At 56.6% G+C, this 26090-nt stretch overlaps 1 protein-coding gene across 5 annotated transcripts in view; it reads left to right on the top strand.

The window, feature by feature from the left end:
- Adarb1 (adenosine deaminase RNA specific B1) overlaps nucleotides 1–26090 on the top strand; it is an 88257-nt gene that overhangs the window by 15909 nt on the left and 46258 nt on the right. For 2 of the 5 annotated variants that reach the window (XM_033768072.1, XM_010636428.2), the window contains exon 2: nucleotides 4057–4111. Coding sequence is in view for 3 of the 5 variants with exons in the window: in XM_010636430.3 (XP_010634732.1) it covers nucleotides 18650–18788 (139 nt within the window). In the remaining 2 variants the exon portion in view is untranslated. Of the gene's footprint in view, nucleotides 1–4056; nucleotides 4112–18604; nucleotides 18789–26090 lie in introns of those variants that run through there. The other 3 variants (XM_010636430.3, XM_010636427.2, XM_010636426.3) reach the window with 3 other exon arrangements.

The following is a 26090-nucleotide window of genomic DNA, read 5'->3' as shown; positions in this document are numbered from 1 at the left end:
CCAGCGCTGGGGTGGCTCAGCAACCGGAGAGTGTGGTGGTGAGCTGGATCCTGAAGTGAGGAGCACTCGTCCCCGGGTTCGGGCCGACATAAGTGAAGGGCTAGAAAGGCGACGAGGTCCAGGTGCGACAGGACTGCTCGCTGTCCCTGCAGATGCTCTGTCCGCAGGGGAGGGAGCACTGCTGCCCAAAGCACACACCATGCAGACGGCACGGTGTGGCCGCTGCAGAGCTGCTGTGTGGTGAGGATCCAGGGCCCGGGTCAGGAGGCTGACAGTGCACGCGCCCACGGCGGTCCATCTGGGTGACTCTGCCTCTGGCTTCTCCCCGATGACACACAGCCCACCTCTGCCCGTGAGGAAACCTCGACCGGTTCCACGTGAGGGGCGGCGGCGAGGTGCCTGGCACATCCCTTCCAACCCACCAGGGTCAAAGTCAGGGAGTTTGAGAAGCCCGGGGGGATGCACGACTGAGTGACACGAGCTGTCCTGGATGGGGTCCCGGAGCAGGGAAGGACAGGAGGGGAAAGCTGAGGATATCTGATGAAAGCGTGGGTTTCGGCTAGTAATGATTCATTAGTATCAGCTCATTAACCGTGACGCGTCTTGTACCGATCTGAGGCGTTCATGATGGGAGGAGCTGGGTGAGCTATGTGGGGACTTCCTTCACTGCTTGCTCTGTTTTTTTAAAAATGGCTGTAAACATAAAGTCCATTTAAAAATTTAAAAAGTGTTTATGAAAACAGGACAGTTCCTTCTGTGTCCTCACACACTTCTCCAGATAAATACTATCTCGATGTTTAATTTTGTTTTTCTCTTTGCTTTGTAACCTTTGTAAGCCTAAACAACATCTCCTTTGGTTTTTAAAACTGAGTGGCCAGCACAGCCTGGGAGGAGCTCTCGTGTGCGCTCGTGAGCTGCAGGCCGCACCCAGCACAGCCGGGCTGCTGTGCCACTTGCACAAGTTCTTCTCCGAGCACCGTGTTGAGTAGCTCACGTTTTCACACATGTTTCGGAAGTGAGACCCATTCACTTCAGCTAAGTAGGACCACTGCTGTCTCTGTCTGCTGCCCTCCCCCTTTCCTGTGACCTTATGCTTGGTGACCTTGTGTGGCCTTGGGCAGTCTTGGGTTATCTTGGATGACTTTGGGGTCGTCTTGGATGGTCTTGGGTGGTATTGAGAGTGGCCTTGGGGATCCTTGGATAGTCTGGGCAGTGTTGACTGGCTTTGTGCAGCCCCGAGTGACCTCAAGTGGCCTTGCATGGCCTTCCACGGCCTTGGGTAGCTCTGGACATCTTTGAGCAGATTTAGATGGCCATGGGTGGCTTCGTGAGCTGGTCGAGGAAGTTGTGTGAGGAAGTGCTTAGTCTGCTGAGATGGAATATGCTTGGGTAGGTTTAGTCAGTTCTGTGAAAAGTTTCAGGCAGTCTGGTGTTGCAAGTTTGTATTCTGGAGTCAGCCTGTGCAGCGGCAGCCTTAAAATAGCTGGGCTGGGGGAGGAAGAGGCTGTTGTCCACTGTACATGTTTCTCCGGGGTCCTGGGACAGAGTTGGATCCTAGGGAAGAAAATGGAAGAGTCAGGTCAATGGGGGTCAGGGTAAGATCAGGCCCTGCTGTAGCTCAGAGTTACAAGGAACTGGGGATGGAACAAGAAAAACTCGTGGACCTCTCGGGTTGTAGATGAAACCACTGCTGCACTTGCCGCATTGACCTCTGACAGAGTTGAGGTGGTCTGCTTTGCAGAACCAGACGGGCCTGAGGCAGGGATGCATCAGGAGTAGCAGGGGGCTTTAGGGATTGGTCAGTGCTGGCCACTTGCCGGAGCCCAAAGGGCTACAGACCCACGTGCTGTCTCCCTCCAGTCTCCTGCAGGGCTCGCCTGGGGAGCAGCTCCACGTGCTGCTGCGGTCTGGAGTTGACTGGCTTGGGGTGAGGCCTGGGACGGGAGCGCGGGTCTGCTTCCTTTCCCCGGGAACACCCACGTTCCGAACGCGGCCCTGGAGGGGACACCCCCGCCGGACTCACGCGGGGTGAGGCGGAGGGCTCTTCGGCTTCACTCTAGAAGCACCCTCGACCCTTCCCGTCCGGAAGTCTAACTGTGGCTTTGATGTTTGGCGGGGCCTGAGTCTCACCGTGGCCTCTCAGGGAAGGAGGTGGAAGCCAGCGCTCTGCTTTCTCGCGCCGCTCCTGACTCGTCCCCATCGGCTCCTGTCAGCTGCAGAGGTTCTCAGGTCTCAGTTAATTGATTATATTTTAAACGAGGCAGGCTGTACACGCTGGCTCTCAGGAGGTGCTGTGATACTGTGAGCAGTGCAGACAAAAACAGTGCGTGTCTGTGCTGTCTGTGAGATGCACCCGTACAGACCTGTGCTGTCCCTCTCACCCTCGGGGATGTGTTCTGAGACGCTGCTGTCCCTGGGCCCTGTGGGTTCTGTGCTTTTCTGCACACTTGTGTAAAAGTTCACTTTATGACTTAGGCACAGCGAGAGATTAACAGCTAACAGACTGACATCAGCTAGGAGGGCAGGGCAGTAGCGCCAGCCCTCTCACGGCAAGAACAGTCGTGTGGCGTGGCCGCTTTTCTCTCAGTCCCCGACAGCACTGTGCTCGCCCTTCTCCGGATGACGAGGCGCACGCAGTGTGGGAATGTAGTGGGGTCACCGAGCACAGCGCAGGCTGCCGACAGCTGGGGTGGCCTCTGGTGCCCGGGTGGTGGCACGTCCAGGGTGGACGTAGGGACAAAGGGACAAGCTTGCCTCTAGGGGAGGTGAAGCCAGACAGCTTGAAATTCCTCCCTGCTGCTCACTGTGGCATGCAGATGAGGATCTGTGAACTGTTTATTTCTGGAATTTTTCACTCACATCGCCAGGCTGTGGTTGACCTGGGCTGGCTGAGGCCATGGGAAGGGAAGGGATAAGGGAGACTGAGGCGCCCGTGGATTTCTGAGGATGTGGAGAATTCAAGGACTGTCTTCCTTCACGAAAACATGTCGGGGCCAGGGAGATGGGGGCACAGGATGGAGCTCCCCTGCCTGCAGAAGGGCCAGGATGCCGCTCTGCCTGGCCCAGAATCCGGGATTGATGGGGCTTTCTCTTGGTTGTCTGCCTGTCTGAGAATCTTGGCGAAGTCTGCTCTGTGCTTTTCCACCAGTGTTGCTGGCGATCCTGGGGACTCGTTCTGGAAAGCAAAAGTATAGGGCTCTGCACAGCACAGGGGGGAAGAATTCTGGAAGATGTTGTTCATGGTTCCCAATTTGGTGAAGTTGTTCTTAGAGTCTCAAGCGTTCTCGTAGGATTTAAAGCTCTCAAAGCATTCTGCTTGTTTCTGTTTCTTTTCCATAGGGTGGGAATTCCTTTCTTTCCCTTACTACAGTTGTACCTGGGAACAGGCTTATCAAATTCCACGGCAGGTTACAAAGGCCCCACCTGCGCCTGGCTGTGTTGCTTGCTGACTTTAAAGCCCCTTTTGATCCTTAGTGCAGCTCTGTGTTCAGCATGGGTTGAGGCGTGCAGTGTGGCAGCCTGGACCGTTAATCCGTGCCCTCCATATGAACGTGTGGAATGCACACGGAGCATGGCAGTGCGTGTGCACAGTGAGGGTGTGGCCTGGCAGCTGCCTTGCTGTTCTGTGTCTCACGTCACTTCTCTGAGACACCCTTAGTACCAGCCTAGACAGAGGGACACACAGAGCCGACTTGAGGGCTCTGACACTCTGCGTGCCCCCGGGCCCCGGTGCCTTCACTGTGCTCCTTTACTGTCTCAGTCCCGAGAAACTTGGGGATTTATCAAAACAACCTGTTAACGAAAGATGAATTTTCCCAGTGACTCTAAAAATTTGGGCCTACTTCACTTTTACAAACCCTGATCAGTGATCTCAGTGACACGCTGGGGTCTGTGCTGGGGTCGTGCACGGGGAGACACGCATGTGGCTGAAGGGAAGATAGGTGCACGATTAGAAGAACGCTAGAGTAGCAGCATATGATTCAGATATGGGCTTTCCTTATTTGAAATTCTAATAAAAGAGACATTTGGGAGTGTAAACATCTGTCTCTTTTTCAGGAACGGAAAACGTCAGTCATCCAAGCCCAACCCAGATGAACTGAGAGGCGGGAAGGTAAGGAAGACACGGTGGGGCAGGAATGGCAGCACACACTTGGGGCTGCTGGTCAGGGGCCTGGAGCACAGAGGCCCAGCTCTGTGAATTGTCATGAAGGCCCCGAATGTGCCACAGCCAGGCTGAGTGGAGCGCAAGAGCAACGGAAGCCTGAAGTGTAGGAGAGGAGGAGGAGCACTGTGGCTTGGCTAGGAGCCCAAGAGCCCAGAGCCACCTCTCGAGGGTCCCTGCAGGGCGCACCATGGCCCTGCGCGGCCCAGCGCTCTGTGTGTGGTGGTGGGGGCGTGTGGGCTCCCATGTTGGAAGCCCATCCCCAGAAGCAGGGTGGAGATAGCCTAGATAATAAAAAGGTCCCCAAGGTAGCAGAAGTTCAGTATCAATTTGCAATCATCAATAATAATTTTCATACATGAAAAAACCCAGTAAGAAGGTGCTAGAGAAGGGAGAACCCTATTACCAGCAGTGACAGTACAGGCAGAGTACTGAGGGATAAACAGAGCTGCTGAAGCCCTAAATGAAGGAAGCACTGGGAAGGCCCAGAGGTGGCCTAGGCTTGGCTCGGATATCTCAGTATTGGCTCGTCAGTGCTAAGTCAGTGTACACATTCAGTGTGATGCCGGGAAAACACGGAAGCAACGAGAGCCAGAGTTTTTGGCGTGCTGGTAATGTTGTTTCTAAAATTGTAATAGAAAACCAAACAAGCGTGAATACAGAGAAAACTTGGAGAGGAAAGAGCTCAGAAGAGGGGACCAGCTCCACTAGATATCACAACACACCACCAGCCCCTGGGAACACAGGGCCACAGGGCACTGTGTGACAGTGTCGGATCACGGGGGAGGGGGGTTGTGCACAGATGACAGCGGTCCTGTCCTTGTTTGTGTCAGTAAACCCTCGTGTTAACACCACTCTTGGAAGTCCGGGAGTCAGCCGAGACCTAGGCAGAAATCCACGTGAGGATTGTGATAGCAGTTTTCTGGGTCAGCAGTGGTCATTTGTAATAAACGCTGCTGGCTCAGTCAGGTTCCGTATGTTTGGACCCTGCACCATGTACCAGAGCAAGCCCCAAATGGTAAACGCTGCCTGTAAAAAAGTGTAACTCTGCCAGTGTTAGAAACATGGGTGAAGAAGAAAAGCTTTTAAGTATAACTCAGAAGCCGGTGTGGTGGCGCATGCCTGTAATCCCAGCACTCAGGAGGCTGAGGCAGGGAGGATCACTGTGAGTTTGAGACCAGCCTGGGCCACATAGTGAGTTCCAGGTCAATCTCAACTACATAGTGAGACCTTGACTCAAGAAACAAACAAACAAACAAAAATAAATATAACTCAGAGTTCAGGGTGAGCAAAAGAGGAGTGAATTTGACTACTTTAAAAAATTCAGCAAAGAAAACCTTTTCTTTCCTCTCTCCCGGCCTTATCCACAGACCTGGGCTTGTTACACTGAGCAATTTCCCCTCTTCCCTGTGTGGGCTGCTCTGTTGGTAATGGACTTTGTAACCCACCCATTTGGAAGGCATGTGACCCGGGTAGAGGTGGAACCGTAGAAGTAACGTGGGGGGGCTGCAGCCCTGCCAGCCCCAGGCGGTGACCTGCCGGGGGCTCTGTGGACCCCGAGGGAGGGGACCTGCTCAGCTTCTGCTCTGTTTGCAGGTGGGTGCCCATAGCAGAAGGGCTGGGAGCGGGGCCACGCTGTGTGGTGCTGGGGCACCAGTATGCGCCACACCCCTGTGCTGCCCGGAGGCACTGCTGGCTTTCCATGAGGTCTTATTTATCGCGTCATAAGTGTTTCTGTTTCATAAGCTGCTTGTCTGTTAGCTGGATTCTAACAGCTCTTTGGTGTTCTCAGTGTGTGTCCACTTGAGGCAGCACATGTCCCGCCTGTGCTAAGACGTGTCCAGGGTCCTGAGGGGGTGGCATGGAGCTAGGGCATGGAACGAACCTGGGAATGTCACTGTTCTGCGCCAGAATTGCTGTTTCTTTGCTTCCTGCTAGCTTGGAAAACAGCTGCCTAGTTGCCAAGTGGCCTTGCATTTCCAGGCAGCTGTGGGCCTGGTGCCCGAGAGGACTGGTGGGTGACAGCAGACAGGCTGACAGGGCTGCTGTGTGGCTTCTTGTTTATTTACTTTTCCCTTCGCAGGAGTGGAGCTGAAGGATTGCTACTGACAGGCGTCCTTTCCTTCCTGGGAGAGGCGACTCCTCGCAGCGGCCCTGTGGGAAATAGAAGCATGCACAGCCTTCCCCTGGGAAGTTCTGGGGCTCGGAGTGGCGGTCATCCCACGCACATCTGGTTTTTCTGGTCACTGTTGCTGTTGAAGGTCGTGTGACCTTGACTAGGTCACTGAGTATCACTCCGCCTATGTGAGAATCATAAATCCCAAATGTAGGCATTAAATCACACGCTGGACAGCCTGGTGAGAGCCAGGCTCTGTGCCACCTCCCAAAGCCCTGGGCACCTCTGCCCACCCTGCTTCGGCTGACCCCACCCCCAGGGTCCCCGGGCCCGTCCTCTGCCTCCGTCAGAGGAGTCAGCCCGTCCCCCACTCCTCAGGGACCCTTTCTGCCTCTTACACACTTTAATCTCTACCTCGTCGGCCACGGCTGGAAAGAAGCCGTATTTATCTCTGGGGTGGAAGAGCAGGCTGTGCCTCTCGGGGACCTGTGGAACTGTGGGCCCTGCTGCCTGGCCTGTGGCTTTGGCTGTGTGTAACTTCTGCTTCCCTTTACGTTTAGAGTGGGTTTAGTCACAGCAGCACCGAGCAGATGCACAGGGAATTTCCTGCTGATGCTGGCCCCACACAGGCGCAGCAGAGGGTGTGCTGAGGGTCTCGAGATGCTTCCTGGCCAGAGAAGCCCGGATTTCTCTTCCCAGGGGGTCTTGGGCCGTGAGGAGACGCCTGTGTGATGCTTGCTAGGTCCTGAGACCCTTCCTTCCAGAGGGCCTTGCCCACGCTCACGCATGCTGAGGAAGGGAACAGACAAGTCCCCATCTGGTGTGTTCTCGGTCACCTCAGCATAGCAAAGGTTCGAAAATCCCGTAGCATGGCGGGCTCAGAGCTTCCAGACAGCCGAGTGCACAGGGTACTGGAGACGACAGCCCAGGGCCTGTGGGGCCCGCATGCCTCTCCCCGCCTGTGCCCAGCTGGTTAGCTGGTGAAAGTAACTGAGCTTCCTGGGTTCTGGGAGCCACTGGAGCAGATCAGTGACACCTGAGACATTGATTGTGGAGGTCAGGCGGGACCACCTGGGACTTGGGACCCATATTCAGTGCCTGTCAGGACCGATGTTGGGTCTGTGCAGACTGCGTCTGCTGCAGAGCTGTGCCCCTGGTGTCAGAGCTGTTGAGTGGGAGGCGCAGTGTGGGTCTGCGCTGTCGGTGGTGGAGTGTGTTGGCACAGCACTGTCCCGAGGACTGCCGGTGCCCTGGCCCGTGCTCCCGCCTGCTGCAGTTTGGGCAGCGTGGGATGACGGTGCCCACCACTGCCCCGCTGCCCCCGTGCTGCAGCTGGGTTTAGACCCGATGCCAGCACTCGCTCACGCTGCTCTCCTGTGCTCAGTGTGGGATGTGTGAGTCGACCGGCTGCGGCCTGGGCTGCAGCTCCTGCTCCCTGGACACTGTCCGTCCCCAACAGATTCATGCACACACATGTGACGGGCCGACAGAGGCATCCGGTGCTTGGCAGTAGGAGCGAGCTGCTCCACGGCAGCCCACCGGTAGTCACTGTCACCATCGTGGGCATTGTGGCCCTCAGCAGTCTCATGGAGGCACAGGTGGCCTCAAAGTCTGGGTGGGGATGTGGTCTTTTATGCGTGTGAGTCCTGGGCCTGCTGGAGCAGGCAGATAGGCACTTCAGGATGTGACAGGAGACTGTGCCCCGCCCGGGTCAGGGCTCTGAGCAGAGTAGTGGCTCAGCATGCACGAGGCCTTGGGTTCCAACCCCAGCCCCGCATCTTCAGGGCCCCTTCGAGAAACACAGGCCTCAGGTACAAGAAGCTGCTTGGGCTGGCTGCATCTCTGACCAGTGCTGGCCGGGACAGCTGCCGTACATGGTCTCGGGCAGCTCGTCCCGGACTCCCATCTGTGGCAAAAATGCCCTGCGTTTCTGAGTCTCTATTGTGCACCCTGGGATGAGTTTGCTGGCTACAGGCAGCAATGTTGGCATGGAGAGGTCTTGCTCTTCAGGGCGCTAGTGAAAAGCAGCTGCCTGACAGTTCCTGATTGGGTGTACAGTCAGCCCCCGAGGACTGCAGAGGACAGTCGCACTGCCGCTGTGATGGTCCCTTGAGGGTATAGTGTTGCTTTGGTGCCCCATGGCATGTGTCGCTCACCTGTGTGCCGTGTGCGGGTAAACCTGGGTGCAGTGTGCAACCCTGTGGCATGTGCGGTCTCAGGACGCAGTGCTTGGTCCCGATGACCCTGGGTGTCTGCTGGACTGTGTGTTGCATTGTTTTGGAGCGCTTCCCTTCTCCTTGTGGAGGAAGTGGGAAGAACAGTCCCGTGGCTGTACGGCGTGCCCCGTGGCAGCAGCCTGCTCTCCCATGCTCGCCCACCCCTCTTCAGCTTGACTGGTCCCTGAGGCCCAGAGAGCAGCAGGCCATGCCGCGTGGCCTCAGTGTGTGTGGCCAGGGGTCCGAGCTGGGGGTTGGTGCAGGGCCGTGCTCTGCGGGGAGAGCACCTTGCTCGGCCCCATCCGTGACAGATGCCGTGAGTTAACTGGGGACTCTGACTCCCAGAGCACGCAGTGTGCTCCAGCGTCTTCTCGGCCCCTCTTCCAGTCAGCGCTGTGATTTAATCTGTGCTCACGCAGGCAGTCAACAAACACAGCCTCCAGCTCTCAGTTGTCTGTGTTGTATTTTTAGTTATGTTGATGAGGTTAAACTATTCGTAGTCTCTTTTTCATCTATCATTAGTCTTCTGTGCTTTTCCTACAAGTTTAATTTAAAAGTTTCACCATAAGGAAAGTAACATTTACACCATTACGAAGATGTAAATATATTTTACCACGGATCCAAGTGTGTGGAATGCAGTTCTGTACCACAAAGCCCTCGCCAGGCAAGGGATGTTCACATGGAAACCCAGTGTCTCTTCAGGTTGCTGTGCTGCTTCTGGCTGTGTCCGTTGCCATGGTTCCTTGGGCTCACGATGTCTGCTTCTGGGTTCTATTTCTGCTTTGCTGGAGCACCTCCTTGATTGTCTCCTCTGTGGAGTCGTGGCCCGCAGGCCTCGTGGGTCCTCGCACGGTGTTCAGACTGGCAGTTCCTCTGCTCCCGTGCTTGACCCATGCTGGCTGAGTCTCGAATTCTAGGTTCCTCCCATTTTTCCTTCGAACTGGGAGGATCTTCACTGGTTTTCTGGAATTGGGATTGTGGGTGAGAAGCTGAGCATCCTTATTTTATCGTTGACCCTTATTTCATGGGGGAGCTTCTCCGCCCCCACAAGGTCCCTGTGCCCTCCAGTGCTGACCACTGGGTTTCTCCTTGGTCTGTGCCCAGCAGCCAGTGCCCCTACTGGACAGCAGCCCCGCCTTGTGGCCAGTGCCTTCCCCGGAGGACCCTCCTCCTGGTCCCCTCTGGTTCAAGCCATCCAGCTTGCGGATTACCCTGCCTGCAGCTCAGATCCTTTTCTGATTTCCACCACTGGTGTGGTTTGCTGTCATGGAGGCCTCTGCTCAGTGCCTGAATTTGGTCACTGCCTAAATTACAACCTTGTCACTACCTTAAGTCAGGGCCTTTGGATTGGTCCTGGAGAAGGAAGGTTCCAGACCTCGAGCCCTTGCACGGTGCACACTTTCTCCAATGGAAACGTCACCAAAAACCATGAAAGGCTGGGGGAGAAGCGAGGCGAGCCCGGCCCTGATGTCCATCAGCTCTGAGACACATCATGCTTTTACGTGTCGCTTCTCGTTATGTAAGAGTGCCCCAGAAACCTGAAAACCGCTGGGCCTTGGTCACACCCCCCTTGATGCTGCAGTTGGAGATCCTGTGCCCTCGGTCAGCACATCTCCCCAGATGTGGTGTCCCTGCCTCAGCAGAAGGGGCACATTCTGCCCAGGTCCTGCAGAAGAGGTGGGGTGGCTCGAGACCTGCCGGTCTGGAGAATTGGGGCTCGGGAAAGCTGCCGGGTGACCCAGCCACCTATGCCAGTGTCCTGTGGAAATGTGCCATGGCCCACCATCCTTCCTGTGTGGGTGCCGTGTGCGCCGGGCCCTGGGGAGCTCATGTTGGGCCATGGCCCACGCTCCGCGGGGGTCTCCTGGCTCAGAGCCGTTGCCCTCCCTCCTCTCCCTGAGCTCCTCCCTCGGAAGTACTCCTCCCCCCGGAGCACCGACCCTCCGGCCTCTTCCCTCTCTCGCTCAGACACTGTGCCTCGGCTGCTCCCCGCCTACTGCAGGGCGAGCTGGTGGCTGTGGCCAGGGAGCCATCCTCTCTGAGCCTCTGGCATGTCTAGCGCTCCGCAGCCTGCTGCTCTGAGCCTGGCTGTCACCGCAGGCCGAGTGTGGCCCCGGCGCCCGGGCTCGTTTCCTAGCACATGTGTACCAGAGGTGTCCTGTGGCACCAGACAACAGCTTTCATCACAGCACTCGTGACCACTGCCTGTGACAGTGAGCAGCCACGGGCCTTTGGAGCTGAGCAGAGCCCCAGCTTGCTTTCCAGTGCACCGTGTAGACAGGCTCTGCACCCACAGTCAGCCCGGTCAGCCGTGCCTGGGTGCCGACTGGGCGGGTGAGCACACCTGGGGGTGAGTGGATCCCGCCCCACACAGGGCCCTCCTTGCCCATTGTTGGATGCCTCCTCTGAGTTTGTGAGTTTTTGTCCCCGCCTGACCCTGCCTGTGCCAACTCCTGGCCAGGCCTGTTCTTCTGGAGTGCTGGATGGCGCTTTCTGGGGATTTTCACTTTCTTCTGGAGTAAATCTTGGCATTCTTTTTCTTGGAGTTTATTTTAGCAAAATTCACAAGGTTTTGGGAATGAAGGTCTTGCTGTGTTTTAGCGTTGTCAGAGTCTGAAGTGATGGTCCCTTCCGGGACCCATTGCTGCCTACCAACACGTCCCCAGACAGCGTGAGGTAGAATGCCGCTGTGTCGCAACGCTCAGGTCCGGCAGGTCAGGGCGCTGCTGCCCTGGACTGGCCGTAGGCTCCTCGGTCTTTAAGCCCTGTCCCAGGAGGCTCTGTGATGTGGACGGCGTCCACCCGTGTTGCGTGTGCATGTTTGGCTCGGGCTTTTCCGTGGCGCCCAAGGAACAGGAAGCGGGAGCCCAGCTCATTGTCCTCTGTGTCCTCTGTGTCAGACGGCAGACGGCCCCAGGCCCAGGACCCCCGGATGCTGAGGCCCCGCTCAGGCCTGTCCTCTCCTCTCCTTTGCGTTATCTTGCCGGGGCAGGGTCCTGTCATCCCTGCCAGTGTAGCTTCTTTCCTTCCTCCTGTTTTCTTTGTTCTTGTGTGGTGCGGGCTCGGTGTCCCCATGCCCTGAGGAACGGCTTCGTCTGTGCCCCCTCGCCTGACGGGCTCTGCTCTGCCGTGTCCTTTCTGTGTCTGCTGTGATTACTTTCTCCATGCAGATGACCTGGAAATGGGAGCCAGGACTTTCAGCTCCACAGGGCTCCCTGGTCCTGGCTCCCGTGACTGCCGGGGCGGGACAGGGCACGGTTTGGGTTGCTGGCGGCCTCTGTGGCTTGTCCCCATGGGTTTTGTCTCCTTGGTTATCCTCTGCTCCCTTTGCTGCTCTGCGTTCCAGCCACCCGTTATTGTGCCCTCACCGTCACTGGCCTGCGCCCCTCACTGCCCAGGCGCCACTGGAAGAGGCCGGGTCCGCCCAGGCTCACACCACACAGGGTCCCGGGCCCTGCACAGCATCCAGGAAGGGCATGGTCCTCCGTGAGGACCCCGTCACCTGCCCTGTTCCCCGGACACGGGGGGAGGGGGGCTGGACGCCTCCCACCCGAGGGCCGCCTTCTCGCCCGGCTGGCCAGTCAGGTTGTAGCATGGCCCTCGTACCTTGGCTCTGTGTTCTTGCCGTGTTTCCCGTCCCCCAGATGGTGTCTGCCCTTTCTGTACTGTGAGCTGTGCCGTGTCTTGGGAGAGCTCCCAGAGCCTGGGCCACGTGCTGGTAGAGGGGTGCGGGGCCCTTGTGGGTGCCTGCTGTAGGCACCAGTGGGCAGGGCTGGCTCTGTGGGGTCTGTGAGGAGGGTGGTCCATGCTGGTGTGCCCTGTGTCAGAGCCGTGGGCCTGGCGTGTGAGGGCAGAGCAGGACCCCAGCAGGTGGGTCCAAGGCGGCACAGGGCAGGCAGGCCCAATCTTCCAACGCCTTGGCACCCAGATGGGGCCTGTCTTCCCGGCCCCAGATGACGTCCACTGGCCCCTGGCAGCATCTCCGCAGGCCTGTGAGGTGGGGGGGCAGGCACACACATGTTTCTGTGTCTGCACATGTGTACCCGTAGGCACACTGGGAGCCGTGAGTGCGTTTCATCATGCGGCGGGAGCGTGGTCTGTGGGAGGCTCCTGCTCCATGGGCCGTGGCTGTGCTGGTCTTGTGGGGTTCCATGGGCACCGTGTGCTGAGGGAGGATGAAAACGGCTGGGAGGGTTAGCTGTGAGCCCTTCCAACGTTTATAAGAGTGCTCGGGAAGTGACGGCGGGTGGCTGCGTGGAGGAAGAGGACTTTCCCCTAGGTGACCTTGTTAGTGTTCACTGCCTGTCTGCAGTTCACGGACGAAGTGGCAGATCCCCGGGTCTCTCCTCATTACAGAGCAACCCTCCACCCCGCCAGCATGGGGCGCCCAAGGCTACAGGGGAAGCCAAGCCTGCCAAGGACACTGTGCGCGCGGCCTGTCTCCTGAGCCCTGCAGGAGCTCCGCCTGGGGTCAGCACAGAAGCAGAGGCCAAGTGCATCTCCCAGTGAGCCTGCAGCAGCCCGGCACCTCCTCACGAAGCCCTCCGCTGCTCTCACCTGTGTCCCGCTAAGTCGAGTCTGGCACACACGGCTGCTCCTGTGGCTCACTGGTGTCCGTGCCCCTCCCATCACCTCCCCCATCCCGCCATCCCTGGGAGCCCCCGATGTCACCAGGGTCGGGACGAAGGGGAGCTGTTGAAAGCTGTTTGTGGTCAGTCCCTTTTCTCTGAGTGGTGACACATAGTGTGGTGTTGCTTGAGCCCGCACCTGCTCCGAGACGCTGATGGGGGCTGGCAGCCGAGCCGTAAAGTGAGGGACCTTGGTCCTTGCTGACTCGGCAGCACCCAGGTTGCAGTTTCCAAACAAGTTCATCCTGGGTGTGGGCAGGCAGAGGCAGTAGGAAGTGGCGTGGGACCCTGTGTGGCTGGTGCCTGAGTAGCAGTCTGGGGAGCCGCTCCCCGCTCGATGATGTTGAGGGTAAAGCTGGCCAGCACAGTCCACGTGGGGCCCTTGGGGGCATTCAGGCTGCGGAGACAAGTGAGGCGTGCAAGTTTCCAGGGGACGTGGCCAGAGCCACACAGGTCACGCCTGCACGAGGGCGGTCTGCCCACTCCAGCCAGCCAGTTTGTCCCAGGAAAGGCCCTGCCTGTCGTGTCTGTGCCTAGAAGTGCTACACTCGTGGAAGTGGCCTCCATGAGACCTGGAAGGAGTTGTGTTCTCTCCTTGGTGCTGTTTCTGTTGTTTTTGTCTGGCTGGGGGCACCAGGAGGAGGAAGGGCAGCAGCAAGGTGCTCTCGGTGTGGCTGTGCAGGGGCTGCATTTTATTTTTAGCCGTGGTCCTTCTCAGCTTGGTGTGTGGTGTGAAATTGGTTCCTCTGCGACCAGAGTTTTTGGAGAGACACCGAGGATCCCAGTGCCAAGGGAGTCTGCAGACTCAGGGTTCACATTGCCACGCAGAACGTAACTTATGGCTGCCTATTTTTAACAGGCCATGGAAGTAAAGCATTCCATTAATTACGCTGTGTGTGTGGGGAGCGGGTATTTTTATATAATGAAGCATGCACTAGAGGAATGAATTGTAGTCCTTTGCACAAATAAATTGTTCTTAAAGGCATAGAAAGAAAGCATGGTCCCCAGGAGCTCTCAGCCTGCATACTGGGAAGGCCAAGCCCTGGGCACCGAGAGCTGCGCCTCCTGCTTCCTGGCACAAATGAAAGCTGGCCACGCTTTAGAAATTGTGTATTTCTTTTCTTTTATAAAATGAGTGCTAATTTTGGCAGCAGATATTTGACATATTAATCATTTCCTTTCCAGGGTAGTGTGAAGTAAAAAATAAAATGTGGACTTTCTGCTGAAAATGTCTGGGTTGGGGGACGCGGTCCTGATGGGCTCCTAGTCGTGCCGATTCCTGCCCGGGCCCCTCAGACCACACGGGCACTGAGGTAGAGCCTTGCGTCTGGTCCCAAGTGAGCTCTTGGTTCTGTCTTCCTGTGTCCCTCGAGAAGACAGATGTCACTGTGCGTTGTGACACCTGGGACTATCCTTGGAGCGGGGACACCCTGGGTCACAGTGCCTGCCAGCAGCATTCAGCCAACTGTGCAAGTGATGAGAAGGAAACTTTGCCTCCTGTGTAAACTTGGAAGCTTTTCCAAGGTTTCTCATTGGTACCGCCTGCCAAATGTTCTGTAACAAACGCTCCACTTTTCATTTCATTTTAAACAAGTTCATGGAAGACACTGCTTTACGTAATGCGCCCTCTAATGTTAGGAAGCACCAGAGAGCCCACACAGAGCACATGGGGAAGTAGAAATGTGTAATAAAGTGCCTTTTCGGTGCTGTGGGCAGTGGAGCCATGGGCACTGGTGGCCGGGTTGGAGCAGCAGCCTCCCCGTTCTGCCCTGGCCTGGTGTTTCTGGAAGACAGCTGAGGCGGAGCTGTGAAGCCGGCTGCTGCTGTGTGCCGCGGCTCAGGATGGCCCACATCCCCTTGGCCAGGCCACCTAACCTCAGCCCTGCTGCCGTCACCTGCTCTGTGCAGCACACGCAGCCCCCCTGGCTGGCATGTGGGGCATGCTCCGCGGGGCCCCAGGCAGGATGTGGGTGAGGCTGCTGCTCTCCCAGTGGCCCTGTGAGGGGTTCTGGGCTGGGTGGCAAGAGGAGAGGCTGTCGTTCGAGGCCCACGCGGTGTGGCATCCCTCTTCAGGAGTCAGAGAGACAATTGTCATGTTTGCCAAGGTGTCTCCTGGCTCTGGGTAGGGGCTGCTCACCAGGGAGACCAAGATGGTTGGGGTGGGGCTCCTGGCCCCAGCGCACTCGCCTGGCCAGTGAGTTAATAATCCCCTGTGCCCTTGTCATGAAGCTGGGCTTGGGGCCGTGGGCACAGCCAAACACGCGGTTTCTAGGAAGTCCCTAGACCCCCACCACGGGGCAGAGGGGCCCCTAACTCCCCTGGCGGATGTTGCACTCTAGGCCCCCACTCCTGACGGAGCCCACACTGCCCCGTCTCCTCGGCTGCGGGTCAGCAGGCACAGCCTTGCTGGGTCCCAGGGCTGCCCGACATGGAGGGTGGAGCCTCGGCCCAACGGGTGCAGGGAGGGGCTTGGGGGCCCGCGTGGGCTGTGTCAGCAGAGACTGGCGCCTCCCGCTGGCTCTCAGCCTCTGCAGGAGGGCGCTGCCTCCTGTCCTCCGCATTTTAGGCCCCGCCAGGATGTGCTATGAACATCGGGACAGGACACGCCACGTCAGAGCATCCAGCCCTGGACAGGGCACACGTCCTGGGGTTGGCGCATGTTCCAGTCCTTCTCAGGCTCCTCGTGTTACTCCTTTCACTTCAAACTCTTTTTTCCTGAGATTTTGTGTGCTTTTAAGCTAGATCTCGGAGGTTACTCAGTGCAGTCCCCTGTCGTGAGAGTGCAGCCTGGCATCTGGTGGTGGAAGCCGCTGCCACTGCCCCTCCCCAGGCCCAGCTCCTGCCTGTGCCCTCACCCTGCCGCAGGCGTCCTGGTCACTCTAGCCGCCGGGCCCCTCTGTGGTGACTGGTGGTGACCGGGGCGCTGGCTGAGGCCCCGCCAGTGGCTTCCCGTGGACAGCAGGTGGCACTGTAGGACCGCGTCAGCTGGGCTGCGGCTCTCACTTCCTTGAGACCAGCGCTGCCCTGGTGGATGCAGTGTGACCCTGAGGGACCTGCGGAACTGGACACAGTCCCATGGCTCACTGAGTCCGGGGTGCTTAGCCTGTCCTGTGAGCAGACACTTCCTCAGTCCATCCTGAGACACAGGCCGGAAGGGCATCTGCCACAGACCAGGACACCCTGTTTCTGTCACCATTTCCAGTTTAGTGCGGTTTTCCTGACTCGGCTGAGTGTCTCCGGTGGGTGGTAATAAGTCAGAATGCAAAGAACATCCCCGTTAACCTTTGGTTCCCGGCCTGTGGTCGGCGCCCTGCTGCAGGGCTCGGGTGACTGACGCAGGAGTGCTGGTCCTCAGTGAGCACACGGAGCAGCCTGGGCTGCAGGGGGTGCTCTGCAGGGATGCCGCCCACCCCGCTTACCTCTACTTCCCCCTCGGCGCCTCCGCCGCTGCCCCGGCTTGGCTTTGCCACTTGGCCGTAACTCTGTCATCTGGCTGGGCCCCTTAGATGGCTCTGGAGCCCACTGCCGGGGCCACGTGCGGCGTCCCTGCCTCTTCCTGGTCCGGGTGTCAGAGTGGGGAAGCGTGTCCCTGTGAAGTGTGCTCCCCTGGAGATGGCATCCACGCAAGAACCATGTCCGTTTGGAGCCCGCACCGTGGGGATCCTGTGCCTTAGACCCTGGCTGGGAGCAGTACGTTTTCCCAGTGGGTGATGCCGGCACGGGAGCCCAGCCTGTGGTGGTCTCGTCCTGCCAGGCTCTTCCCATGGCCGTGCTGCCCAGCACCTGCCCATCTGTGCCACCAATGACTCTTGGGAGTGTAATGGTGCCAGACCGCTGAGGCTGTGCCAGGCACATCCTGCCACCATCCTCAGTGATGTCCACACAGGAACTCTGAGGAGCCGGGAGGGTGACCACACACCAAAGGCCCTGCTCCCAGGAGGCGGCAGGCTCTGGCCAGGGCACTCTGCTGGTTGGTGCTCTGCAGCCATGGCCACGTGTGCAGATGTGCATGCAGGCTGTAGACTGTACAGCTCCAGAGGCATGGCCTGAGTGGTGTCCGTCGTGGTCATAGAACGGGTGGCCACACAGTACCCTCGTGTAGTCGCTGCACTTCCTCCTTCGCCTCGCTAGAGGGCGTGCTCACGAAAGCAGCTTGTCTGTCGGTCAGGGCACGACCCCTGTCAGGAGAGGCCCGCAGACAGGTTGGGTGAAGAAAAATCGGCTGTGCTGCCCCTTGCAGCAGCATCTGAGCACCACGACGCGGTGTCCTCTCTGAGGATTGATTTCGTGTAAACAGCTGACAAGGGAATGAGCGGCTCACTTAGCTCAGGATTCTGATGCAGTGAGCTTCGTTTCTCTTTTCCATAAGAGGAGGAAGATGTGTAAGAGTTTTATTCTGAATTAGTATTCTAGGGACATTAAATTTTAAGAGTCCTTACTCTGAGGACACTGATGAAAATAAAGTTAGGCAGCGGCATGTCAGGTGCCGAGTGCGTGTAGCCATCGTGGCTCCCTTGCAGGGGGGACTCCAGAGCCAAGCCAGCTCCTCTGAGGCTGGAAGGAGCCTAGAGCCTGTGTCAGTTGTAAACTGCGGGCAGGCTCGCCAGAGGCTGCATCTGCTCAGTGGGTTGGGCTTCCTGCTGCTCCTGTCTCTGGTTTCTCTTAAGTAACTCTGGAGGTGTCTGTGCCGCCGCTCCCTGACAGAGTAGAGTGGAGGGCGGTCGGTCGCCGGCGCTGAGCAGTGACCCTGAGCCAGCACCAGGGGCGCTGTGCACTGTGTATGTGTGTGCACTGGTGTGTGCGTTTGTGCACATGTGCAGCCTGCGTGCATGTGCGCGTGTGTGGTGTGCCCGTGTGGTATGTGCCCTTGTGTGTGTGCGTGTGTGGCATGTGCCCGTGGGTGTGCATGTGTGTGCCCGTGTGCTGTGTGCTGGCCCTGGTGACCCTGCTTGCGCCTCAGTCCCCGGCCCAGGGGCGGGGAAGGGCTGGCGATTGCCCCCGTCCGACGTTCACACCACACTGCCCTGCAGTAGCAGGAGAGCTGCCTCAGCGCAGGCCCAGACCCTGCATGAATGGAGCGTGTGGAAAGTGGCCGCAGTTCCCACCGGGGAGGCTCCTCGGGGATTCGTCTTGGCTGCTCCCGTCGGGGAGCCACTCGTCATCCGCGTTTGTCCACGTGTGCTATCTCCTTTTCTGCGCTCGGTCCTGTGGGTGATTTCCCTGCTATTTTAGGTTCCTGCGCAGCTGGGGCTCTGTCCCTGGAAAGCATGTAGGCTGCGCTCCCTCCCGTGTCCCGGAGCCGTGTGCCTGCATTGGAGGGCCGAGTGGCCCACGTCACTTGTGGTGGTGTGCCAGGACGTCGCTGTGGAGCTCTGCCCTTCCAGCCCAGTTCTGCCTAATTCTGCAGCGTGATGGACGAGCCCGGGGCGGAGGAGCCCGCTGGCCGTGGCGTCCCGTCAGCAGGGGGCGCCGTCGTCCCGCCTGCCCAGCAATCTGCGGCGTGATCCCCGGCGGCTGGGGACGCAGAATGAGCCGGGCTGGCTGGGGCCGGCAGCTGCTCCTCCACATGGCAGCCCTGGGCTCGGGAACTTTGAGCATGGGGGTCTTCCTCAGCGCCGTGGGGCGCCGGTGCAAGAGGCGGCGCAGGAAACGCTCTGAGAGAAGAGGTAACCGCTTGCATGTGCGCGGCACTCAGCCTGGGCGGCGTGGGCTGGGCTTGCGGCTGTGGCTTGGTCCCGCTGACGCCTGGCCCCTTCCTGCTCACTGCCTGTTTTCTCTGGGCGTTGTGCAGAAAGGGAGAGGGCGGCTTGCAGAGGGGAAGCAGAGTGGGTCTGTAAGCACGCGTAGAAGTCCTGTTCGCATCAGAGACTGAAATACATTTTGCTGAGATGTTTATGCAGCCTTCGAAGCTGGCGGCTTTCAGCATTGCAAAGTTTTTCCTCTGGAGACACATGGCTGTAGGAGAGAGGTTTTAGTCCCGCCACTGTGCCTCACGAATGACTTTCCTCTCCTAAATCTCCCCTTTGTGCTGTGGAAACCAAGATTGGCAACCCCTGGGGAGACACTGGTCTTTTAGGGGGAGGAGGGTGCGTTCCTCACGTTCAGTCCTCTAGGTGCAGCTCCGTCTTCTATGCGAGGCATGAAACCCGGATTCTTTTGTTTTAAAACCAGATTCAGAAGTTGCCCATGACGGTGACAATCACACTGTTGGATTTTGGAGGCGAAGAGTTCCTATGAAAGCTGCTGACAGTCCCGTGCCTGAGGTTGTCACTAGAAATGTCCCTGTGGGGAGAGGCTTGCAGCAGGGAGCACGGACACAGCCTGCTTTCCTGGGTGTCCCCTCATGCCGCCACCCCACGGGCCCAGGGGTGGCCTGTCCCGACGACAGGCTCTTAGGGTCTCTGCAGCAGATGGGGATCAATGAGCTGCAGATGTTCACGAGGGTCCTCAAAAGACCCTCACAGCTGGACCCTGAAGTCAGGAAAGCCCCACAGTTGAAGCCTCACTGGCCCTGCACCTTCCTGAGCTCCCTGCAGCTCCTGGCATCTGGAGCCACCTCCTGAGGCAGGAGAGGCACCCGCAGGGCCATGTCCCGGCCCCACAGGAGAAGTGGGCGAGCTGGGGTGGTCGGGCCTGCGGCTGAGTGACCAGTGTCCTCTGTGTGTGTGACTCCTGACACTTCATGAGGGGTACTGTCCCTAAAAGTAGAGAAGACGCCTTGGGAAATAACAGATAGTGGAGACAGCTCTCCTGTCTATACCACACCAGCTAAGTTTTGTGAGGTGCAAAGTCTGGCTCTTTATGTAGTTTTAAGGTGTTGCAAACTGCACATTGAATCCAGTTTTCCTCAGACAGTGTCGGTCTGTCTTTGAAGTCTCTTTCTCGGCTGGAACAGTACAGGGCAGCAGTGAAATCTCAGCAGTCTCCCTCCCTCCAGTTTCTGCGCAGTGCTGCCTCCCCGAGGGCGAGCCACTGACCTGGCTGAGGGGGCCACCTCAGAAAGCACAAGGCCGCCACACACAGCGTCATCGGGACCTGCACCCACCAGGGAGACACGCTGCGTGGTCGGGCTGCCCCCATCTGGCCAGGCCTTGGGTGGGGGAGCTGGAGGGAGGGACGCAGAGCCCTCCCCAGGCTCCCCCGTGGGTCGGGCCCCAGGTGGAGGGCTCTGCCCTCGGCATGGTCTCTCCCTGGTGTGCAGCACCCGTGCTGCAGCAGGCCCTCTGCATGCCTGTGGGGATCCCGGTGACTGAGCTGTCTCCGGGGTGGGGAGGCAGACAGGCCTGGGATGCCCGTGGAGGTGGAGGTGTGGACAGGTGTGGTGTGTGCTGGGTAAGGGGGGCCCTGAGCCACCCAGACAGCCGAGGGGCAGCAGCTGTCACACTGCCTGCTCGGTCTCAGCTGTGACTCTTCCTTCTGTCCCCAGAAAATGAACTGAGTGTTTAAGTCAGTAGAAGCTGATTTCCCCACACCCCTGCAGGCGGGCACCAAAACACAGGACCCTCAGCGCTATGAAGCAAGTAGACTTCTCCCTTCGGTGGGACTGACACAGGAGCTGGGGTTCCCGGACTCTGACACGGTGTTTATTCTTTCTGATCATCATTGTCACAGCTCCGTCGTAAGCCTGTAAACGCCACACCTCACTCTCATTAAAGGACATCCTTTATCAGGCCCACAGCTAAATTTCCCAGTGTCCTGCTGGCTCATCTGTCCTGTCTGGCTCTGCCCCCACCATCCACATCTGTGGGGCTCTGGAGGGCGATGACAGCAAAGAGCCTGAAGGGAGCCAGTGGCCAAGGACAGGACAGGACAGTGTCCTGCGGGAAGACGCTCTGCCTGGCAGGGCCCAGGTCTGCGGTGGGTGGGCAGCCAGGCACCCCCAGCCAGCTGTCCTGGATGAGGATCCTCGTCCTCATCAGCCTGATGGCAGGCGGCTCCCGGCTGCCACAGCCAGGCTGACTGTGCCAGTGGGCTGGAGGGAGTGCAGGCCAGGATGCACCTTGGCTCCTGGGAGCTGTGCACCTCACTCAGGACCCAGGTCTTCGCGTGTGCTCAGAGTCCTCCCGAGTCCTCTGTGTCCTTCCACATGCTCCAGGGCCTCCTGCCTGTTCCATGTGCTTTGCACCTTCCTGACCCTCCATCCTCCATGCCCTCCACGTCCTCCTGCTCACTGTATCTTCTTGCCCTACTGTTGGGGGCATCAGCATCTTCTATGGAGGAGAGGGAGCTGCAGACAGGCATAGCGGGGTCCTGGACCAAGGGCCGCTCTGTCAGGGAGTCAAGCTTGTGCCTGGCCAGCGCTGCCCTCACTCCCGCACCCCAGCTGCCCAGGGCACCTGTGCCCCTGCACAGACCCCCCCATGTGCCCTCTCCCTTCCCCTAAGCAGCCAGTGGGTATCTGGACTGGTGAGGAAGTGTTTCTCAGAACCTGGTGTGAAAAAGCCGCCACTGTCATGGAAGATTGGGAGAGACCAGAGGGAGGCAGGCGGCCCTAGGGTCCACAGAGGGTGGCACATCAGGGACTTCCTGACCAGAACGTGGTCATGGTGGCAGGAGACTGGTGGATCCCACGATGTGGGGTGGGGTGAGGTCTTCTGAAGGGTAGGGCAGGATCCCCAGTCTCCTTTGGCCCAGCAGAGAGCAGGTGACTTCCTCCGAAGGGGAGGGTTTCAGTGTAAGGTGGCAGCTGAGTGTCTTGAAACCCTCTGAGGGGATGTTGTGTTTGGGCAATGTGGGCAGCAGCTGACACCCCCAGGAGATGTGTTCAGCACACTGTGATGGACCTGCCTGGTTTCCTGTTGTCGTAGCCGTTGTTAAGTGAATAATCAGCTCACTGTTCTGCCTCTCATGGGGCTGCAGAATTAACTGCACTTCAGCTTGCTGCTTGAGTTACAGTAAAGAACCAGCACTGATAGCTCCACCTTAACACTTCCCATTTAAAATTTGCAGTTTATAGTTACTTACCATCTATGTCTTTCTTTTCTTTTCTTTTTTTTTTTTGGTACTGGGGATTGAACTCAGTTCCTTGCACTTGTGAGGCAAGTAGTAGAACCACTGAGGTAAATCCCCAGCTCCTATAGTTATTTAAAGTAAGACTCATTACAATAATAAAGAACATGTGACCCTTTTCTGAAAAACTGTCCTTTCTCCAGGGAAAATCGCATGAAATCCAGTAGTAATTTAATAATAGTAATGTTTACCATTTATCTTACCAGTTTTTAGCCTTTGACTTTGAGATAGCATGGCCCACCAGCTCTGTGGCAAACATTCTCTTTCTGACACCTGTTTAAGTAAATTGTTTTATTTTAGAAAATCCCCTTCCCCTGGGTGGGAGAGGCGGGACCTAAGTATCTCCAAAGAGGTAAACGGTGGAGAGAATGCTAGGAGTAACCGGTTACCCACTGCTGACTTAGAACTGTTCTGGAAATCAAAAGCGACCACGGAGCGTGGTGAGGGCCGCGTGGTGACCGGCGTGGGGGGCCGGCTGGGTCATTTCCCACTTAGGCCCCAGCGCGCCTCTCGAGTGCCTTGACTCACCTGCCGCCTTCACCAAGCATCACGCCGCTCAGGTGCCTGCCCTGCTGCCACATTTCCCGTCCCACACTCCGTGGGCCGGTGAACCACGTGCGCCCTGCAGGTCGCAGGCCCTCCTGTCACACTCGGCCCCCCACCCCGGATTGCACCTCATTTCAGTGCCCTGGTTTGAGCCCCTCCATCCGCCTGCTGGGGAAGAAGCGTGGGAACAGCTGGGACCAAGTTGAGTCCCGCCTGGGTCTTGGGTCTTCCAGGCCAAGTCTAAGGGGCTCTGGGCCCCTGCTGCCAGCACAGTGTTCCCCTCTTCCTGCCCTGGGGCGTCCTGGGAAATAACTCCAAATGCTGCTGTCAAATGAAGCTTTTCTCTAATTGGCCGTTCCTGCAGTTTTCTTCCATGTGGGGTTTCAGGAGATTCTTTGCAAAATGTCAGAGCAGGGCTCTGGGAAAAGCTGCACAGCACTTGCTTTTGCTCTCTTTGTTTTGAAGCCTTCGCCACCAGGGTTGGCATTTGCAGCACTGGGGACTCTGCCCTCTGCCCTGTGAGAGCCTTCCAGCTCCATCCATAGCACACTGGCTCCCACTGGCACCACGTGCAGGGCGATTATCCTCTGCTGGGAGACCTTTCCACAGCCTGCGTGGAAGAGCAGGAAAGCAGGGTGAGCCTCAGGCTGGCCGCCCCTCCCCTGTGCTTGGGACCTGCTCTCCTTGCCTCGGCCCTTCTGTGCTCCCAGCCCAGACGCCTGCGTGGGCGTCAGCCCTCCCAGCCCCCTGTGACAGACAGGTTACAGATAAGAACTTGGCCTGCGTTTTATTTTGAGACTTTGTAGATTCCTGTGTGTTGTAGGCACTTTGCTTGTTGCTGGGACACAATACCTGACACCACAGTTTAAAGGAGCAGAGATTTACTTTGGTTCACATTTCATCCGTGGTCGGCTGCCTCTAAGGCAGAGCGGCATGATCGCAGGCCCCGGAGGAGGAGAGCTGCTCACAGCGTGGAGGACAGGAAGCGGAGAGAGAAGGGACGAGCCCGGAGGGGGATGAACAGTTCTAGGCCGCGCCTCCAGGGACGCCTCTTCTGACCGGGCCTGCTTCCCCGCTCACGCCAGCTGTAGCCTCCATAATTCATTCGCCATCCAGAAGCCTCACCAACCTCACCAACGAGCGTGTGAGTTTTTTGAGGACAAATAGATACGAACCGTGACACCCTGTGGAAACCATGCTCATGGGCACGTGAGTCCCGCTTCTCCGGGATGAGCCCTCTGCAGGACAGTGGCCGCCAGTGGGGGTTGCCTTTAGTTTTTAAGAAACTACCACACCCCTTTCACCACGACACTGTTGTTTCCTTTCCAACTCCGGCATGAAGGACATGTCTTCCTCAGGGCGCCTGGGCTTCCCTGGCCATTCTTATCCTTGCACCGTGGTATCTTCCACGGCCAGTGACGTGCTAGTTTTCCAGCGTGTGTCCTTTAGAACAGGCAGTTTTTTTGGTTGTTGTTTTGTTTTTTGAGACAGGCTCTCACTATGTAGTTGAGACTGACCCGGAACTCACTGTGTAGCCCAGGCTGGTCTCGCACTCACAGTGATCCTCCTGCCTCAGCCTCCCGAGTGCTGGGATTACAGGTGTGAGCCACCACACCCGGCCCCAGCTGTGTGTCCTTTATGGTGAAACACTTACTGTTTTTTGCTTATTTTCAAAATAGATTATTTGTTTTCTTGCTTGTTTTTGAGACTTCCTTATGCATTCTGTATGTTGCATATGTAATTTTCATATAGTTTCTCCCAGTATGTATCTTTTTTATGCTTAATTTTTCTTAGAACACAGGTTCTCAAAGTAGTTACCGATGATCTTCTGGCTTTGGGCAAAATCCATTAGATTTCACCTTTTTCGTTTCTAATTGAACGGATTTGGGTCTTTCCTTATTTTTGGTAAGATTGACTAATGGTTGATTTGTTTTACTCTTTCAAAGACCTAGCTCTTTAATTCATTGATTCTTTGTACTGTTTTTTAGTCTCAATTTCATTCATTTCTGCTCCTATCTTTATAATCTCCATCCTTGTACTAGCTTTGGATTTGGATCGTTCTTGTTTTTAGTACTTTGAGGCATATCATTAGGTAATTTGCTTTTGGTCTGTGTTTTTGATGTGGACATTCGCAGCTGTAAACTTCCCCCTTAGACTGCTTTCACTGTGTCTCATACGTTCTGGCACTGGCATTATCGTTTGACTGTAGGAACTAAGTTCTTCTTTAGTTTCATCTGTGATCCACTGATCGTTCAAGAAGGTTGTCCTAGTCATAGTACCTAACACCCAAAGTTAAAAGAGGAAAGGTTTGGGCTGGGGACTTAGCTCAGTGGTTCTGTGGCCTGCTTCATAAGCACAAGATCCTGAGTTCGATCCCTGGTACCAAAAAAAAAAAAAATGGTTTATTCAGTCCATAATCAACTGGCTCCAAGGCAGAGGGGCATCACAGAGGAGAAGTAGACCCTGGCAAATACGCAAGAGACAGCAGAGCCCCAAACAAGCAAGCAAGCAGCAGTAGCAGAAGCGGCATCCTCTCCCTCTTATCCTTCCAGCCTACGTGCCCTTTGGATGGTGCCACCCACACCCAAGGTGGGCCTTTCCATTACCCACATCCAGAACTATGCTAGACTAATCAGTGAACTAATTTAGTAACCATACACCCTTACTCCCAGCATTGCACTCCGTAGATCCAGACTCTTTAATCCTAGAATCACACACCCTGGATACAGCCACCTCCCAGAACTCCTTCCTATGAGTGCATGAGGCTTTGTGGGGACATCTAGACACAAGCCAGAACAAGGGTGTTGTTTAATATCCAGGTGTTAGCATAGAGTCTGTGGTTTCTTTTGCCATTGATTTCTAATTTGACTGCACTATGATTTGATAACCATAGAATAATTTCACTTCTGCATTTACTTACGCATGCTTTATGGGTTAGTATATGGTCTGTTTTGTAGAAAGTCTCACACTACTGAGAAGAGTGTGCACTCTGTTGTTGGATGGAACACTCTGTAATATATATTAAGTTTATTTACTTGAAGGTTTGGTTCAACTCCAATATTTCTTTTTGTCTAATTGATCTGTTTGTGAGAGTGGGGTATTGAGGTTCCTTGTAATTGTATTGGTGTTTATCTTGTTTTTCATGTTTGTTTTATGAAGTTGGGTTTGCCAGTATTTGGTGCATATATGTTTGTAATCATTATTTCTTCTTGCTGAATTGGTCCCTTAACAATAGGGAACAAGAGATAGTGACTTTCTTTGTCTCTTTAGATAAGTCTTGGCTTAAAGTCCACTTTGAAATTATGATAGCTACTCCTGATTTTTTTCTGGATCCCAATTGTATAAAATATTGTTTTCCATCCTTTGATTTTTAATCCATGAATTTCTTTTTCTTTCTTTCTTTTACTTTTTTT

This window comes from Fukomys damarensis, unplaced genomic scaffold (assembly GCF_012274545.1).
Source record: "Fukomys damarensis isolate Sample0158 unplaced genomic scaffold, DMR_v1.0_HiC HiC_scaffold_24, whole genome shotgun sequence".
Taxonomy (NCBI): Eukaryota; Metazoa; Chordata; class Mammalia; order Rodentia; family Bathyergidae; genus Fukomys; species Fukomys damarensis.
The sequence above is the reverse complement of the archived record's forward strand: the minus strand, read 5'-3'. Positions and strand labels throughout refer to the sequence as shown.